The following is a 19,694-nucleotide window of genomic DNA, read 5'->3' as shown; positions in this document are numbered from 1 at the left end:
GGTCTTTCAGTTGGTCGTCAACTGTTTCGGGTGGTTGAATTCAATTCAATTGGTCGTCCTGGTAACCGACCAAAACATAAACAAATGCAACTTGCATCATAAAATTCGGACAACAAATAGTTTGCCATCGAAGGTCCTTGTGGGTGTCGCGTGTGACGTAAAAAAGTGCCAGAAAAAATGACTTAAATATATGAAGAACATTTCTGTAAATTCTGCGGGTAATTTCAGCACACTTTTAATGCCACTTTAAGTGATATCGAACTGTGAAATTAACGCAAGAAATTGCTGTTTGCAATGTGTAAGCACAGAGCTTGCAAAAGTTAATTATGCACTGTTAACTTTGCTGCAACCGTAACAAATAAATTGCACACAAACGTTTGCAAGTGTAACTGTAAAGATTATTAACTTTATCATTATATAAATATTTAGTTTCTGAGAAGTGAGATCACTTGGTGGCTTCTTCTATTGGACTAGACTTTTAATTTATTATCAAGCACTTTAGTGAGTTCATTAAAATGTCTTCCTAACTTTGATGACGGCATCTTCACTAAATCTTTCACTGAGACAGTTCATTAGTTGACCGCAGAAATAATCAAGAAAGCACAGACAAAAAATAAAACCGAAAAACAAAAAAAGGAAAAGTAAACTTTCACATTTCTAATGGGCCTTTTGTTGTTGTCAGCGAGATGGGAGCTAATCACGCTTCTTGCTATGCATAAACGACAATAAATTTTCTTTGATTTAATTTCTAGAAACTTAACGATACGAAAATATCTTTCTCTGTGTTATACATATATATATGTATATATATTTACTATATCCATTCGTTGCGCATAATTTTCATTTATCGTTTTGTCTTCCGCATTCATTCATTCACCTGCAACACAAAACAGTCGCAGTCGCAGTCTGTTATCAAGTATTTTGTATTGTTGTTGTTTCAGCCAATGCGTGTCTAATCGCCAGTTCTTCTTGGAATGGCTTAAACGCACAGAAGTTATCATTCAGTCATTGGCTGCTCACTTTCACCCATCGCAGCTTGAAACTTGGGCGGCAGCTTCACTTCTGATAACTGTGAAAATCCCACTGAAATTATGGCCAGTTTTTCAACGTGCCTCGTAATGCGCATCCGTCTCAATAAGATGCCATTGGCATCTGCTTATGGCCCGCTGTGGCATCCCAAAGCTTTTAGTTTCTTTTTATATACGAATGATATGCATTTGCATGCCACCATAAAAAAATGTCGCAGCGTCAACAATGACACTTGCAACAGCAGGTGCATTCGAAACAACGTCAGAGAGAGAGAGAGAGAGTCGCTGAAAAAGATGTCTAGCAAATCTTTTGTCAGCAATCGTATATATAAATACTGCTTAATTGTGGGAGCATGGGGTATGCTGTAGTTTCAAGATATTTAATTCCACAGAATATGAATACCATATAAAGCATATGCCTTAATTTGATCTTTAATTTACTGTATGAAACTTGTTTACAGTTTTCTAATTAAAATTTGATGAACCTCACCTAATAAAAGCAATTAGTACTAAGCTCTTTCTATCTATTAATAGATTTCTAAAGAATTATTTATATTTCTTCATCTTTTCATAACTCTAACCATAAGTTTTACTACTTAAACTTTTAATTTCCAAAACAAATTTGTGAAAAGATATTTCTATTTCTTTAACTACTTATTACTAAGAGGAATATTAATACTACATTAAGGATATCACATATAGATTTGCTCTTCATTTTAATTTAATTTTTCTAATTAAAATATAATCGGTATCATTTAGTAAATGCAATTGCATCTAAGTTCTTTGAGTCTTTTAATATCTTCGTAAATAAATAGTTCAATTTCTTAAACTTCTCAGTACTAGAATTAATTCATAATGAAATTGATCAACTTCTTTAACTTCTGATTAGAAAAATCGAATCTCAAAGTTTTCCTAGGGTATCTCAAAGTCTTGCTAGGGTATCCCTTTAGTCTCGCAGACTCACCTGTCACATTATTATTGCTATTTATTCATACGTATATCTCTATACATTTATTTGCCGTGTATTGTTTACATTTTCCCTTTTTGGCTTCAGTTTTTTATATGCAAAGCATTCATTGGCTTTTTTGTTGACTTTGTTTTTTCTCTCTCTCTTTCTTTTTGTATTAGCCACGCCAAAAAGTTGTTAACCTGGCTGTCTGTGAAGTGGCCTTAGTTTTCAGCTGTTGAGCTGTTGAGCTATTGAGCATATATTTGTCTGGTGGCATTGACGACTTTCAATCAAATATGTCGGCTTGAAAAATCAATTTGCATGCGTTTCGGTTTCGCTTAAAGATCCATAAGCTAAATTGAATTTCAGCTCAATTCAGATGCTAATTTTATATATGTTAATTGAAATTAATTAGCTAGTTGAATCGATTAGCTGCTCGCCAAATCGCCTGAAATAGAATTCCCATGTGAACGATAAGAATCGCCAAATGCAATATTTATAAATCTTTCGTAATAAAGCCTGGGAAACAAACGCTTTCGTTGTTGTTGTTGCTGTCAATGAATTGCGATGCTCAACATTTGCGATAGCTCAATAAACACATTCATGCAATCGGATGATAAACATTGAATAAGTCATTATCTTTGCGCCCAATTTCTATAAACACGAATTGAAGTCAACGTAATGAAAACATGGCCAAGAGACGGTTTGCGTAATCAACAATTTTTAGCTTCTTATTTACATTGCAAGTGCGTGTGTGTGTGTGTGTGTCTCAGTGTGTGTGTGTGTGTCTGTGTTTGTTGCTCGTATTTAATATTTTGTTTAAATACCATTTGCAATGGCGTAAAATTGTGTTGTTATTCGCAACGCGTTCGTCGCAAATGCTAACAAAATAACTAAGCAGGTTGCAATGAAGTGTCAACGACTTTGAGATACTACTTATTTTTTTTTTAATTTTAATAGTTTTTAATGTTTATAATTTGAGCAATTTCTTAGGATTATACTATTTAAGAAATTTGTTTAAGTGATCTTTTGAATTTTTAAATAAAATAAAATAGGAGAATCAACTATAATAGAACTTTCTACTTAATCAGATAAAGAACAATAATGTGAGAATGAATATATAGGAATTTATAGAAAGAAAATTATTTATAAAAACTTCATCAATGTAGTTAAAATAAATTCTCAATATATTTCATAATAATAAGAATCAAAAAATGTTAATTTTAACTTCAATCTTTAGAAATATGATATTAATATTATAAAGAAATTTCTACAAGTGAAATTTTTTAGGATGATTATAAAACAAAAAATAAATAAATAGAAAATTATTTATAAAAACCGCATTAATGTATTCTCAGAAAATATTCTCAATGTATTTCAAAATAATATGAATGCAAATTGTTAATTTTAACTTCAATCTGTAAAATGAAATTTGCTGAAGATCTACAGATTTTATATTCCATGAGGTCAAGGATAGAAAAGAGACATTGACAAGGATTTTGACTATATCATCTCGTCTAATAACCATTATCAAGGACTGCCACATTATTATTTTGTTGTCACTACGTTTTAATACCCTCTGAATACCGGTTATAAAAAGACAACTACTAAAAGGCAGAGGGGAAAGAGGAAGGGGGGAATACAGAAGACCCGGCTACGGCCGCTCGCACTGAGCTGCTTAAAACCCATTTGACGCATGTGCTAGCAAAAGAAATGTGTTCAGTTGGTTTTTTTTATGCAATCGCTCATTATAATTGGCATTTGTGTGTGACAAAAACGTGAGCTGAGCTCCGGTAGGCGTAAGGCAGGGGAAGAGGGGCGATGAGAGGAAGAGGGGTCGTGACGATGGGGCTTCCCAAGTAGCAACCAAAGTATTGTACTGTATGACAACGTGTGCGGCGGTTAGGCAAGCATTTTATTATTACTCTTTTTCATATAAGCTGCGCTTGATAACATCGAAGACAGCCAAAAAAGCATATCACGCATACGCAACGTTGTGCCCACACAACAAGTGGCTGCTCAAGAGTGATGTGTTTGGTAAGCAGTAGTTAAAGCTTTACATAAAAGTGGCAAAAGCTGAGCTCAATTAGAAATTTCGCATTTGTCACATGGCTGGCAAATTCTTCGACAGGAAAAGTCTTGTATATTGAAATGTGCAGAAATTGCAATTGATAGCTCGCAAAAAAAAAAATACAACTAATCGTTAACCCAATTAAATCATATCAGGCATGACAGCGAAATGCTGGTTGGCTTTAATACTGACTTGTTTGGCCAGTGCGAAGATTATGATTGACTTATTCTGCCTCCCCTTTTATACACAGAGAGAAAAAGTGTTGTATGAAATCAAGACAAAAAAATTTAGTTGAAGTCGAACAAACTATTCTTGAATCAAAAAAAATCGTATCGATTTCTTTTTGTAAACTAAAAAATTCTATTGTTTTGTAACATTTTTGATTTCAAGTAAAGTTTTCATATCTCTTAATAAAAAGCATGGGATTTTATTCCAATTTGTTTCCTAAAAGAATTTTACTTCTTTTCTTTGTATTGACATATCTCTTGAGAAAAGCATTGGATTCTATTCTAATTTACTTCCTCAAAGAATTGAATTTTTTCTCTTTTGCTAATAATATCTTATCTTATATCTTATTTTTGGAAATTTCTTGTATACAAATTTCTTAAATGAAGAAAATAAAGAAAGAAAGAATTTCCATATCTTATCACAATAATTTCTGATTTTTTGAAGTCAATTTTAGGTCACTTTCTGCATTGCACAAGAATTAAGAAAAGAATTGATTATTTTCGAAATTTTTTCTCCGTGTACTGTGTGAATTTGCATATCTGAGAAATGTTGCCACTCAATTTCGTGTATAATTTATTGCTGTTGTTGTTACTGTTGCTGATGTTTTTTCATGCTGCTGAACGATTTTCATGCGCTTTCTCTTTGCTCTTCAGTTGCTCACACTCTCTGATTTTTTTTTTTTTACCATTTCAGGCCTCGAGGCGGCAGTTGGCAATTGACTTGGCCACTGGTGGTCACTGGTCACCTTCGGTCTAATCACAGCACAGCTCGACGACACGATGGCGAGCTCAGAGTTGGCTGCTGCTGCGGCAGCTGGAGCAGCAATACGCTGCGATCACAATGGGAATGCGAATTCGAATGCGACCACGCCCAGAACGACGCCGCGTAAAGAAAAGACAATACTCGGTTGGCTGGTGAAAAGTGCAAGTGTGAGCGATAAGACGAACGATAGCGAAAGCGATAACAACAATCGATACGCGAACGCGAACGCGAATACGACCGATAACAACAATAGTAATTGCAATTGTGAAACGCGCGCTTTTCGCGATTTTCGTGGCGTGCAAACATTGCGATTGCTGTGGAGCAAACGCATCAGCAGCGCCAGCGAGGAGGCAGCTCAACATTATCATCAACATCATCACAATCACAATCACAAATCCCCAACGGGGCTGGGCACACTGCGCAAGCTAAATAAATCCGTTAGCTGTTTGGTTAACGCGTTTAATAACGCACGCGATTGGCCCAGCCTGCAAAACGCGCCGGAAACGCGTTCAAAACGCGCCGCAAGTTTACACAATTTGCAAGAGGCACGCGACGCATCGAGTGCGGAAAGGGAGACGAAGGAATTGCAGCGCGACAAGGATAATTTCAATAAATACAAAAACGCCGAACAGGCGAAAATGCAAAACAAATTGCGACGCGGCAGCAGCAGCTGCGGCGCCGAAGAGAGAACCACAAGTTTTCCGGCCGTGAAAGCGGGCAACGCAGCTGGCGAGCGTTTGCAGTGGCCAAAGCGCGGCGATGTTGTCATGCCCAAGTGCAAAATGGATGGCTTATCAGATAATGAGAGGGAGCGTGAGCGCCACCAAAACAAATACAACACCAAGAACCACAATGAAAGTCAAGAGCTTATCAGCTCGGTTGTTGTGGGAGAGGAACAATTCGAAGCACATTCGGTTAGTCTCGGCGCGACTTGCACTCAGAACGGCAGTAACGAGTCGCTGCAAACGATAAATTCCATAAATTCCAACACAACCACAGCGACTGTGACGTCACAGTCGACAACAACAACAGCAGGAACAGCGGCAACACGAAGCAATCCACGTCGCAAATACAGCTTCAAAACACATGCGGGCAAGTCATTCCATCAGCATCACACACCGCGCCGCATGTCCAGCCACAGTCACAGTCATCACAACCACAGCTACAATCTCAGCTTGCCAGCAGATGCAGCAACATCTGCAGCAAGTGGCAGCGCCACAGCAGCAAGTGGCAGTCTCGTGCGGCAGCTGACGCAACAGTTCAATGAGATCATACAGAAAGATGCGCGTCTCCTCGAACAGGTGAAGCGCAAGAATGGCGTCTGGTTGGCGCGGGGTGCGCATGTCTACAAGATTGTCGAGAAGCAACCCGAGCAGCAGACGTCATCGTCGTTGCGAAGCTCGATGGTGCAGCGTAACATTAAGAAGTTCGAGAAGCTGGAGAAGCCAGCGGTGCCCCAGAAGACGGAGCAACTGCTGCGCAAACATCATGAACTGACGCTCAGTCTGAGCAAGCAAATGCGCAGCAAGCGAGCCAGGCAGCAGCAGGAGAAGGACAAAGAGAAGCAGGTAGAGCAACAGGAACGGGAGAAGGAGCAATCAAAGTTGGCGGTTCTGCCTGAGGTGGAGCACAGCACCGATGAAGGTGTTCAGTCGGATGTCGATGATGCTAACAAACCAAAGCCACAAGCCGCAAGCGCTGAATCAGCAACAACCGCAACAACAACACCAACCACAACCACAGAGGAGCTGAGTCAGCTGGCTGACGATAACAGTGATGGGGATGAGTTGGATGCCGTGGAGGCGGAGCGACAGCAACGACGCAAGCACAAATATGCCAGCATCTATGAGAAACTGCGCTTGCCCTTCACTAAGCGATCATCACCAAAGAAGCAAGCTGCTCTACTCGAGGTACCGGAGTTGCAACCACAGCAGCAGCAACAGGATGAGGTTGTGGAACCTCTGCCCTCGCCTTGTGAGGAGGCATCCGACTCCAAGCTCCTGGCAGCACTTGAAGTGATCGATCAGAAGCTGAAAATACTCGCCGAACCGGGCAGAACAGAGGAACAGAAGCAGGAACAGGAACAGCAATCCAACGAGTTGCTCCTATTAGAGCACGATGACTTTGAGCAGCGCATTTTGCCCAACAATTCGTTCATCTATCAGGCGGCCAACAAGCAGATCTCCAACAATCAGCTGCTGCTCAATCAGGCCGTCAATGTGACGCTGGTGAATGCCATCGAGGGCGAGCAAATGATCATGGAACAGAAGCAACTGGCAAAGTCTCCCGTAATGCAACTGGAGTTGCAGTTGGACCCGAAGCCGGATCCCATGTATGAGCCCATTACGCCTACGAAGGAAACATCGGAGACAATAAAGACTGAGCCACAGGCGTCGAGCTTGTTTAAGATCACCAACCAAGTGGAAAAGGTCAAGGAACCAACGACAGCCGAGGACATTTATCAGACTGTAGAGGAGGCAAAGACGCTGACGCCAACGCCGGTGGCGACGCCGACAAAGTCACAGACTAATTGGCTGGAGGGCTACGAGTCCATAGCGGGCTCCTGCGAGGCGAGAAATCAAACCTCCAGTCCCAACGATGATTACGAGGCCTTCGACACGCCCACAACGCCTCAACCCATACCAGAGGAGCCAGTGACGCGCAACATTCCAAATAGCACAGGCACACTGGGACGCAACACTCGCGATCAGCTGCCGGAGCTGCCCAAACCGAAGCGTGTGATGCCCCAGGTGCTGCGTCCGGCGCCTGCCAAACCCAATCAACCCAGTCGCCTGCAGGTGAATGCCTCCTCCGACGAGGAGGAGGATGAGAACATCTACGACACCATCAAGGGTTGCTACGACTCGATGTCGCAGCGCACGATGAGCTCCAACTGCTACGAAAGCATCTCCAACTATCGCAAGAGCAAAACCACATCAGGTACTTTAGTAGTAGAAGGCGGAACAGCTGCGGGAGAAACAGGAAGAGCAGCTGGAGTCGCAACTGGAGCAACTGCGGGAGTGCAGCTGTCGAGCAGTGGCTCCTCGTTGACCATCTCATCGGATCACCGCACCAACAGTCTCTACGAATCGTCGCTTGCTGCGGGTTGTGTAATCTATGGCAGTGCTAGTGTTGGTTGTCGCTCCTCCCTCGCCAGCAGCAGCGGAGGAAGCGGAGGCAGGAGCAAGCTGAGCGATAAACGCTCTTCAATTGCGGGATCCAGTGACAACAGCGATGCCTGGGTGGATATATCTGATGGCGAGGCAACGGCAGCAACGGCAACAAACAACGAGGCGCAGTTTATTGTGTAAGTAGTCAAGAAAGAAAAGGGAGGGAAGGGATTTTACCCGTTGGAACAAATCAAAGTAAACAAGTAGAAAAACTGCAGGCAAGTCTGCTAGACTGAGAAATACCCGTTACACATTATTAGCACAACATAGATCTCAATTTAAGAAATTTAAAATTAAAACAAACTTTAGGTGGACTGTTCGACTGTCCGACTGTTCAGGCTGATTGGGAGTATAATCAGAGGGGTTTTTGGTTCACACATAGCTATTAAGGTCTTTTAGCCCGTGGATACCGGGGATATAAAAAGCTGCGTAGATTACTGATAGGTTTGTTTGGCTTGCCGCTTATCTAATCGGACTAAACAGCGAACTGCGGTCGGTCCACAGAATTTTGTTGACGCCAATCGCTGTTGCAGAGTGAACAAATAAATACAGAGAGAGGAAGAGAGAATGCAGAAGCACGAGGGTTGCAACATGCAATCAGAACGATTCCCAGAAATGTCGCGTATAGAAAGCAGGTCAAGGCAGTATTACGATTTACCTTTCGAAGCAGCAGAAAGCAGAGAGAAATCAAGTAATGTAAAGCTATTGGTTTATCGCAGAAATAACTTACGTTAATGAGGTTAGGCTCGCGATTGATTCCGGGTTAAACAAATAACCCTGACCTCAGTTCAAGTCGCCGTTTCCCTGTCTCGACTCTTGACTGTTGTGTAAGTGCAGGTATTGAAAGTTGAAATGCGATTGCAATTTGAGCTTTCTCACTGATAAGATATGAATCGACAAGTCTGATTAGCAGTAGCTGTAAAAATAGCTCTATATATATTTGTTTATATTATACACAATTGACGTCTTGAAACCTTAGTCATAATAAAAGCTGCACTATGTGCTCCGGAAGTTTGTTTCCTAAATATATTTAATGTGTTATTAAAGCTAACTTTTGAGATAAACGATTAGTTTAAACCGGAAAACTGCAATTAATATAGTTCAGATAGTAAATGGTATCAATAGCAGCTAAGCATACAACTTTTTATTATTCTTCAATATAAACTTTGAGTTTGCTATCTATTTAACATTTACTCTTGATGCCGCACAGTGTTTGTAAACAAACAGAGAAACAGTAACACAGTAATAATAATGCAATTTACAGTAGATAACTATAATTTTACTATAATATGTCCAGGCAATTGATTAATTGATAGCAGTTACGGACCAATTTGACAGCTTCTTGTGACAATGACAGTGCGGAATCATTAAAAAATTGACACATTTCTTGGCAATTAAGAGCATTTCCTATCCCCCGTTGTGTTTGTAATAAGTGCTATGAAATTATGAAGAATGAATTCTCTCAGTTAAACATGAAATTACGCTATTGCATAACACACTCTCTCGGGCAATGCAACTGCCTCTTAGCCCCCCTTTGAGACACTTTAATTAGCGCGTTGACCTAGAATTGCGTTTTGTTATCAACCGATAAGATTGTTCGCCTACTGAGGCAACTCACGCCCCATTCACAATTCACAAGTCACAGTTGTAATGTCGGGCACCTTTTATTGTAACTTCTATGCTAGTTAGAACTTCAGAGAGAAACCCGAACACAGTTAGAAGTGAAGCGGCCAAGCTGAAAGACCTTTTTAATAACGCTGCACATTGATTGATCGCATTTTGAGGAAGGCATGAAGTACTATTCTACAATTATAACGTTCTAATCAGTTACGGTATTAACTTTATAATCTTCTCCCTTGCAGTGTGCGGGAACAGAGGTTCAAGCAGCATCGCGTTCGTAGTCCGGATTGGTCGAAACGCATCAGAGACAAAAGACTGCAACAAAACAAAGCGAAGAGCTGCATTGAAGGTATGTACTGCACATATATGATATAGTTATATAATCAAACAGATATATATATATAGTGCAAAGAGTGCTCACAGAAAGATAGTAGTTGAATATTTTTTTCCCAGACATTTCTTTATTTGCACTCAGTCTCAATATCGCAGAAAAGTCAACTCTTTGCTGAGTGAACAATGAGCGGTGTTTGCTTAACTTGTCTTTGTGTTGCTCTACATCAATAAATTAGCTAAATATGTGCTCATTATAATTCACTTTGTCTGCAAAATGATTTCCTATATAGATTGTGCTGTCAGAAAACCACAGAGCTTTCGTGTACATAAGCTAAGCAGAGCTTTGAGCCAAGCTTACAGTTCCCAGCTAGCTGTGTCTCGGCTACTTGTGGTTTGTGCACGAGCTAAACTTGCCTTCCACATGCAATCCACAACATTGCTTACTCACTGCGGGTTAATTAACGACAATTATAATGAATGTTTGTTGGTCGGCTGCTTGCCGTCAGCGATTGATAAATCGTATGCGCAAATTGAGCCCAACTCGAAGTCCATTTAAAAGACAGCTTGGCCACAGGCGAAATGAAATGTCAAAAGTAAGCAGGCAGCATGTAAATAAAATGAAATGAAAATTAACAAGACGCAGACTTACAAAACCCAAAAAAAAACGCAGCGCGTTAATTATGGGCAATGTAAATGCGAGCAAAGGCAGCCACAATTCCCACACACATGAAATGAGTAAGCGTTATGCGCACATTTTACACAAACACAAAAAAATGCAATTGGCGCCTGCCTCGACGACGCAGCTGCGACTGCGACTGCATTGCGCGACAGGTTCCACAAAAGGCAATAACAAGTTGAGAGAGCGTGCGCGCGTAAACAATGCCCATAAACTGGACCCCGAATGCTTATGGGTTTTTCTGTGTTTGTTGTTGTTGCTTTGCAATTTTAATTCCATGGCTGCCATGCAGCACCAACAACAACAGCAACAGCAACTATCGCTGCTCAACTCCACGGCCCAGGCAAAGTCTGTCTCTCTCCGCCTCTCTCAGTTGTATTGTAAGCTGTGCACAGTCTCAGCGCGTCAGTGCTAACGTGCGGTTCGTCTCTCGGACGCTGCCTGTCGAAAAAACTCGCCCAACGAGCTTCAATTTTCGTTTGTTAAATGTGAAAAATATTTTCTACAATATTTTTGTGTGATTAATGTGCGCTTCATAATTTTGCTCAATATTTTACGTGCTTGCGCATCTCGGTGTGAAAAGTGAAATAAAAACAGAAAGAAAGAAATGAAGAAAGAGAAAAAGTGCATGGCGCAGTGCATGCAAAATTAGCAGACGACCCCAAAAAGGCGTTAGCGTCGACGCCGACGGCGACTGCAAGCAGCGCTGCGCAGCGTAGCTAGTTTTCAATTATTGTATGCCTATGTTGTTGTTGTTGTTGTGTGTGCTTTTATGCAAAGGCAGCGAGACGTCACGAACTACAACTGAAACTGAAACTGAAGCCGCCATTTGCCCTACGCCCGCAACGAGAGAGCAACTTGAAGCTTTATGTTTCACTTTTATCGTGCTTCTTTTTGTTGTTGTTGTTGTTGTTATTGTGAATGATGACGAAATTGCTAAGCGAAAACCAGTCTAGATATAATATATAGCGTTAAAAGCGCACAACCTTGAAGAAGTTAAAAGTTAAGAAAAAAAATAACAACAATAGCTACAAGCAGCTTAAGGAACTCGCTAACAACACAAAACACGAAAAGTCAAACACAAAAAAAAATACTAGTAGTGCAGTGACTACGCACATAATATAAAAATACACATGAAGTAAAAGGAATAGCAATAAAAAAAATATATAGTAAATAGTGAACTGTGAACAGTGAACAGTGAATAGGCAAATAAGCAAATGCCAGCCTCAATTTCAAATGCAAAATTGCAAAATCGAAATGTAATCATGTGCAATAATAAGTTGTTAGTGCAGCCCCAAAGAGGAGCCCACAAAATAGCATCCCATAAAAGTACTCGTAAATAAGCAAAAACGAAAAAAAAAATAAAGCTTTGCAATATGGCCGCTTGAAAGTTCACTGAACGCTGGCAGCGACGCAACGCAGCTAATTGGATGACTGAGGGGAAGTAAGGCTAAGAAGAAGAAAGACTGCAACAGACGTCTAACTGTTAAATACGGGGCGCGTAAACAATTTTAAAACTGTGAAATAGCCGCGTAATTTGTAATTGCTAATTTTGTGTTTGAAGAAAACCCCAACGGCAATACAGAGCGGAATTCTCAGCAAAGCAAAGTCAACTTTTACCCAGGGCACGTTCGCTTTTCCTTACACTTTTTCTTTCTTTTCGGCACGCAATAATTAAAGCAAATAAGAGGTGGTGGAAAAAGAGGCGGAAAGAAAAGCGAAAGTGTCACTCTACACACACTTAAAATAACCAATGAATCGAAAGGGGAAGGGGAAGCAGACGAAACATTTTCAATGGGGTCGTGGAAAAGCCACAATGAAGATTTATGAGGCAGAAAGATCGAGTGGTGAACTCGTCGAGCTTAACTGATTAATCCAAGTGGCAGCTATATAGATAGTATATGTTATACTTAGAGCTTTGCTGGCTGACACTGAGCAGAGCCGGCAGACAATGACATCGTTTGGCACTTAATAAGTTTAACCTCAATGCGTCAATCGATCGATCAATAAACGATACGTTTGGTTCAGCTGCATTGCATTCGCATCGAATTGGAAATGAAAATAATTAAAGTGATGTAGTATAAAAAAAAAACAGAAGATTGCGTAGCGAGTCTATTCAACCTCAAGCTGTGCACTTTGCCAAGGCTGCAATACTTCTTGTAATCACGAAACAAAGCATCAGACAGTTTTCCGTTGTCTTGTCTCCATCTACGATTGTCTAAAGAGTCTAGACTCTCTAGCGGTGCTTGCTTTTGTTTATGTGTAAATACGGTGCGTGGCCCACACGAAAACGCAAGATTAATTAGCCAAGAGGCCTAACAAAGAGCCTAAAGAGCCAAAGATACGAACGATATTTCCGCATAAGCCAAATACACAACGAAAAAATATATTTTGCAAAGCAAACCGAGCTAAATAGAGTAAGAGGCAAGAAGAAACATGAAAGAAGCAAAATGCAAAATATATAAATACTGAAATACAGTTTTGCCAGAAAAGGCATAAAGTAAACTAAGCCAGCAAATGTATAAACAGACTTCTATACTTGGTTAACAGATTTAGTAGATCAGCCTAATTTGTAGCAGGTTGCGTCAAGACAGCTTGAAAGCCGAGATACAAGTTTGCATAGAAACCGGTGTCAATTAACACTGCATGTTATTATGGTTGTTGTAGCCTTGTCAACTAAATTACATATTTATGCATCAAATTAGAGGCGCAAAAAAATAAAAATTTATTAGCGGCGTAAATTCCCTGAAGAAAGCTTAAGAACTTGAAATAAATTAATCCAATTTACAGCTTGAAATAAACATACACAATTTATTTTTGCACTGTGCCGCCTTCACATCCGCCAGCTGAATTTTTGTGGATTACTTCTGAATAAGGCTTAAGACGGCGAGAACAGCCTAAAAGCCACACACAGCATCCCACGCACAACAAGTGTCGCTTTGGTCAACGGCAAACAACAAGCCACAAAGTATCTTGTTTCAATAGCTCTCTCTCTCTCTCTCTCTCTCTCTCTCTCTCTCTCTCTCTCTCTCTCTCTCTCTCTCTCTCTGGCAGTTAGCATCCACATTGTGGAACGCATTGAGTGCTGCCCAGGCGAGTGAGCAAGCAGTCGTCAGACAGACATCTGTGTTTTATTATCGCGCTTCGAACCGGTTCGCTTCGCTGCGTATACGTAATTTTCATGTGTGCTCACTCCAAAGCGCTGCTCTGGTTTTATCTAGTCTAACGCTTATTTTTTTCGTATTTTTTTTTGTATAATTTCGGAGCACCTTTTGTGTTAATCACAATTGTACCTGCTGTTTTTGGCCGTGTGCTGCATTGAAGCGTGATTTCATTATAATTTTTGCGCTATTTTGCATGCCAGTATGTTGATCAAAATCGCGCATACGCCGCGTTGTTAAAGTTTATTGAGTTTTGTAGCTAAAACACAGAAAAAATATTATGACACTTGAAAAGTTTTGTTAATTAGCGCTGCGAGGGTCGCTAATAAAATGGGAAAATAAACATAAACAACGCCAAAAATTTGTTGAAATTATGCAAATTATATAATTTCGTAATTTTGCTGCGCAACAGTTTTGTTCTTCAGCGTTCAAATTGAAAGACAAGACAAGTATTTAATGATTATTGAGTATAAAAAAGAAGCCCGCATTAATTGAAAGTGCAACTCGTGCTGCAAGCAATGCAATCAATTGTTATGTGCAGACATTTAATTGCCGCCAATTAAAAGCAGAATTTTGCTTGCATGCAAATAGAGTTCAAAAGTTCAGCCCGACAACAACAACAAACAACAACTGAAAGTTTAATTGCTAGCATTCGATAGGAAGTTAAGTGCGTGAAATATGCTGCGATGGCAACCACGAGCAGCAACGCGAATGCCAATCAAAGCCAGCTGCGTCTTAGCTGCAGCAGCAACTTTAGTGCCACAGAGCAGCAACAACAGCTGGTGACGTTGCCACGCAAACGACGCCCTCGGGCGGTGGGCGAAGTGAGTGTCACCTGTCCATCGAGCAGTGTTTATCTCAATGCCGAGGGCGACAACGAGACAACGCTGCCCAAGGCACAGCCGGGTGAGCTGGAGCCCATCTATCAAAATGAAATCGCAGCCATCAATCAACAACGCAGCAGCTACAAGCTGGAGCGAAATTTGCAACAGCGTCGCCTCCAGGCCCATCTCAGCGTGTTGCGACTGTCGCATGTGGAACACGGCAATGCGTCGAGAGAGTCGATGGTAGTGAGCACCTTTGTAGGTTCGTCAAGCGTAGGCAACATCATCAGCATCTCAAGAAATACACATTCAACATCACTTAACTAATGATATTTATTGTTTCCTCTCTCAGATGACTCGGATCATTATTATGAAACATTATCCCCGCTGGGCAACAAGCGACACTCGACGCAACTGCTTCCCGGACAGCATCACAAGCGCACTCAGGACTTGCCACGCGCCTCGCAGCGTAGAAGCAAACAGCATTCGGCATCGGCGCATGCGCTGGGACAGCATGCCATCAACTCGGATGACTACGACTCCTTTGAAACGGATAGCGATGAGCACACCGAGCAGGAACAACGTCTGCAGCACGTAAGTTGTGAGCTACAACTTTAATGCTGAACTTTGCTTAACACTTTTTCTCTCTTTGTAGCACAATGACAGCGGCGTGGATATGCGTAATCATCGCCTTCCGGAGCCGCCGGCACCACAGAATCAAGTCTATGCCATTGTGCGCAAGTTTAAGGATTTCATCTCCAACAAAAAATCACCCAAAAGCAGTCAGCAAAAGCTCTACGAGAATACGCCCAGCAACACACAATTCTATGTAGAATGTCGCAAGCAGGAGCTCTACGAGCAAGCGAAATCTCTGAGCAGCTCCGAGAAGAATCTTAATCAAGAGCAACAACAACAGCAACCGCAATTGTCAACAACTTTGATGCGAGCCAAGCAGAAGAATGGCAAGAGTTTGCGTTCGAGACTGCGCAAGAGTCTTGTGGGTTCATCCTTCGATACTAAACAGTTATCTACTCTGACGCCCACACGCAGCACCTTCTACATTGAGGATCCGCCAGCGCAGATGCAGTTGCAGCTGCAACAGCAACAACAGCAGCTGCATGGCTCTGGGGAACTCGATTCGGGCTTCTCAGAGAAGGCTTCCTCGGGAGATCTTCCTGTGCCCAGCGCCGAGTCCCAAAAGTTCTCCACAGTTGCACGCAAAGCCAAGAAGGAGGCGAAGGCAATGCGACGTAGGGCTACCATCGGAGTCCGACCTCATGAACCTCCGCCACCTCCGCCTCCACCAGAGCAACGCAACAGCGTCAATCGCACGCCGCAGACACCGCAGCTGGAAGGCTTAACTCAACCCGATTCGTGGTACGCCGAGTGTGGAGTCTTTAAGCAATCGAGCAGTGTGAACGGTGAGCTGGCCACGCCCACACCGAGCGCTAATGGCGGTGGCAGCTCTTGGTACGCTGAATCGGGTCTGTATCAGACTAGCGGCAATTCGGTGGCCAGCTCCAGCGGCAGCTCTGGCGTCTCCACGGGCAACGAAGCGGGTCTGGGTGATGAACTGCAGCCACACAGTTTGTTCTCCAATGAGCCGCTTTATCAAGTCTACAGCGCAGCCAAGCTGGAGGTAAGTTAAGAGTTTCAAATGCCAGAACTCAAATTTAATAATTTTTGTTGCTTCTAGTCGATTACACGTGATCTGGAAGCGCATGAGAATGCATCTACGGATGGTTACGAGGAGATTGGACTGCATGCGCACGCCAAGACGCCGCCGGCGCAGCAGGCAAAAGCGCGTCCCACGGCGCTGCAGCTGGTGGAGCCCAAGAACGGGCCGTCAAGGACGCTGTGGAGTGAAATACCGGAAGTCATCAACTCATTCATACTGCGTGAGTAAAGAAAGACAATATAAGAATAGCAAATATTGTAATAACTAGAGAGTATATTAAGAAGAGAGTAGTGTAAGTTGTAAAGAGATTAAGTAAAGCAAATAGAATATAGTAAGTAGAGTTAAGATGCTCAACGTTCACATTACCTGTTATTCATTTTGAGTGACAAGGTTATCATCGAATCGTAATGAAATTTGCATGATTTAATCCTGACATGATCATTATTAGACATGTTACGACTACATTTTGACTGTGAAATGTAAAATCGTAATTGATGATGATCCATGATTTAATTTGCGTAAGTTTATTTTAAACTAAATTCCCGAGGAAACCAATTCCTTTATACTTCTGATGGAAGGGAAGGAAATCAACTATCTTTAGTATGATATTCTTGACAGCTATACAATAGTTATTCGAATATAGCTTTTATTGTATAGGACTCAGTAAATTTTAGTTGGTTTGGTTCCATCGGTTCCATTGATTTCAACTTAATTTTTATTTTAATTTAATTTTGAATCAAATGTATTGCTTTTACATTTGGTAGCTATTAACAACTTAGATTTAGATAATTAGCGCGCGTAAAGACAGAGTTACATTCATGACAATGAACTTTATAAAATACTTGATTAACTAATCCTTTTTTTTACAATTTTAGCTACCCTAACGCCTCGTGAACGTGGCTTGCAGGAGGCCAAGTTTGAGATCATGACGTCGGAGGCGAGTTATCTGAAGTCTTTGAATCTGCTGCGACGCCATTTCATGAACAACACCGCCTTCTGTGACACCAGTGTGCTGAGCGCACGCGATCGCAAGGCGCTCTTCTCCTACATTGTGCCCGTGCACGAATGCTCGGAGCGTCTGCTCACGGAACTTGAATGCTGCTGGCAAAACAACATCATGTTGCTGGGACTGAGTCGTTGCATCTACGAGATTGCCGAGCGGCATTTCCATGTATACATCACATTCTGTGAGCATCAAGGACGCATGGATCGAACGCTACGCCGCTTGAAAGAGACGAAGAATGGCGCATTCCAGCAGCATCTGGACAAACTGGAATCCAATCCCAGCTGCTGTGGCCTCAATCTGCACTCGTTTCTTATGTTACCGATGCAACGCATCACTCGACTGCCGCTGCTCATCGATGCGGTGTTCAGCAAGGAATCACCCAACAATGCTGAGGAATACGAGAGCTGGAAGTTAACGCTGGCGTTGGTTCAGAAGATCGTAGCGCAGTGCAACGAGGCAGCAAATCGCTGGGAGCAAGCCTACGAACTGGAGCGCATCTCCAAGCAGCTTGAGTTTCCCTCACACATACGAGCACTGGCCATTGCTCCAATGGGTGTGCCTAAGCAGGGCGCCAAGCCACGTTTCCTGGTCAAGCGGGGTGAACTGACGCATCTCGTGTGGCGTGGCGACGATGCCAAGTTGACGTTTGGCAAACGCTTCAGCAAATCGAGTATTTATGCCTTCCTCTTCTCCGATCTGCTGGTGCTCTGCAAGCGCAAGGGCGAATCGAACTTTAGCGTATTTGACTATTGCCCCAGAAGCATGCTGACACTCGCATCGGGCGACACATTGCCGCAGCTGCCCACCAAAGATATTAAGGATCCGACTAGCAAAAATCTCATGCTGATGACGCTGCTGGAGAACTACGAGCGCAAGACAATTGAACTTGTAAGACAATTCATATTATAGCTAGAATCTGTATTAACATTGTTTTTATCTTAGGTGCTGTCGTGTCCCTCAGTGTCAGATCAGCAGCGCTGGCTGGAAGCCATGCGTCCACCGGAGGCGGAAACGCCTGGCGAGAAGTTGTATGAATCCTGGGATTGTCCGCAGGTGATTGCCAAGCACAGCTACAAATCTGATGAGCCAGATGTGCTTCAGCTCGAGCAAGGCGACGTTGTAAACGTCTCACGCAAGCTGCCAGATGGTGAGTACCTAGTGAAGCTATTAATCCTCTCCAGCTATTATAAGAGTATTCTCTTTTCTCAGGCTGGTACCAGGGCGAGCGCATACGAGACGGAGCCGTCGGCTGGTTTCCCGGCAGCTACACCGAGGAGCTGAATTCGTCGCATGTCCGCTCCCGCAATCTCAAGCAGCGCCATCGTCTCCTCACCTTCACCGCCACCTATCTGGAGGCGCAGAAGGTGAAGTGATTGCGACGCAAGTGGGCATCCTCATCCACGCCATCTCCAATCAGGCCACATCCAAGGTGGGCCGAGTATTCAAATATTGTAGTCCATTACCAGCAGATAGAAATATAAATATATATATACGATCGATTATATATAACAACTAGGAAATGTGATAATTAATTAAATATATTTGTTTAAAAAGGCAAAACAAAGAAAAACCAAGAGAAAACAAAAAGTGAGAATCAATTGCTGCCCTTTAATTTATGTGAATTAGTTGTAAACTTTTCAATTGTAATCAATTCAGTCGTAATATCAACGTATATGCATGTACTCTATGTTAATTATACTTAAACAAATATCATATATTACTTTAAAAATATATATAAACAAATAAATAAATGTATGTGAATGTATAAATGGTTAAATACAAACTCAAAAAATCATGAATAAAAAATATTATAAATATACAATATTTGTATTTGAAATCTATCGACTAAAAGATACAAAAAACAAATGTACTCTGCAAATCCTCAAGGAGAAAATTTTGCATTCAAAAATCATGTGAAAAGTGTTCTTAAACATAAAATCCTTGATAACTGCGAAACCAATAATCCGATTTGAATGTCCTTCGGTACATCGATAGGCCTATCTAAAAGGCGTCGCTTGACACTAGTTTTAACCAGATCCTTCAAAGGACATTCGAGTTATAGCTTATTTTCTGTGAGGTAAAAAGTCGTTTTATTGCGTTTCCTGGAAGGACTTTCGTCCTTTTTCGATAGTCATTCGAGTTATCTTAACGAGGACTATCTGCATACCAAAGGACATTCCAATCGTCC

At 41.8% G+C, this 19,694-nt stretch overlaps 1 protein-coding gene across 4 annotated transcripts in view; it reads left to right on the top strand.

The window, feature by feature from the left end:
- LOC117572363 (rho guanine nucleotide exchange factor 16) overlaps positions 1-19,303 on the top strand; it is a 28,261-nt gene extending 8,958 nt beyond the window's left edge. For 2 of the 4 annotated variants that reach the window (XM_034255127.2, XM_034255128.2), the window contains exons 2-9: positions 4,970-8,345; positions 10,071-10,177; positions 15,175-15,416; positions 15,478-16,461; positions 16,519-16,720; positions 17,376-18,394; positions 18,449-18,653; positions 18,716-19,303. In XM_034255127.2, the coding sequence (XP_034111018.1) occupies positions 5,056-8,345; positions 10,071-10,177; positions 15,175-15,416; positions 15,478-16,461; positions 16,519-16,720; positions 17,376-18,394; positions 18,449-18,653; positions 18,716-18,879 (6,213 nt within the window). In that variant the 5' untranslated portion in view covers positions 4,970-5,055 and the 3' untranslated portion in view covers positions 18,880-19,303. Of the gene's footprint in view, positions 1-4,969; positions 8,346-10,070; positions 10,178-11,215; positions 11,326-13,952; positions 15,085-15,174; positions 15,417-15,477; positions 16,462-16,518; positions 16,721-17,375; positions 18,395-18,448; positions 18,654-18,715 lie in introns of those variants that run through there. The other 2 variants (XM_034255131.2, XM_034255130.2) reach the window with 2 other exon arrangements.
- Positions 19,304-19,694: the final 391 nt, after the last annotated feature.

The sequence above is a fragment of the Drosophila albomicans genome, chromosome 3 (genome assembly GCF_009650485.2).
Source record: "Drosophila albomicans strain 15112-1751.03 chromosome 3, ASM965048v2, whole genome shotgun sequence".
In the NCBI taxonomy this organism is placed as follows: Eukaryota; Metazoa; Arthropoda; class Insecta; order Diptera; family Drosophilidae; genus Drosophila; species Drosophila albomicans.
The sequence above is the reverse complement of the archived record's forward strand: the minus strand, read 5'-3'. Positions and strand labels throughout refer to the sequence as shown.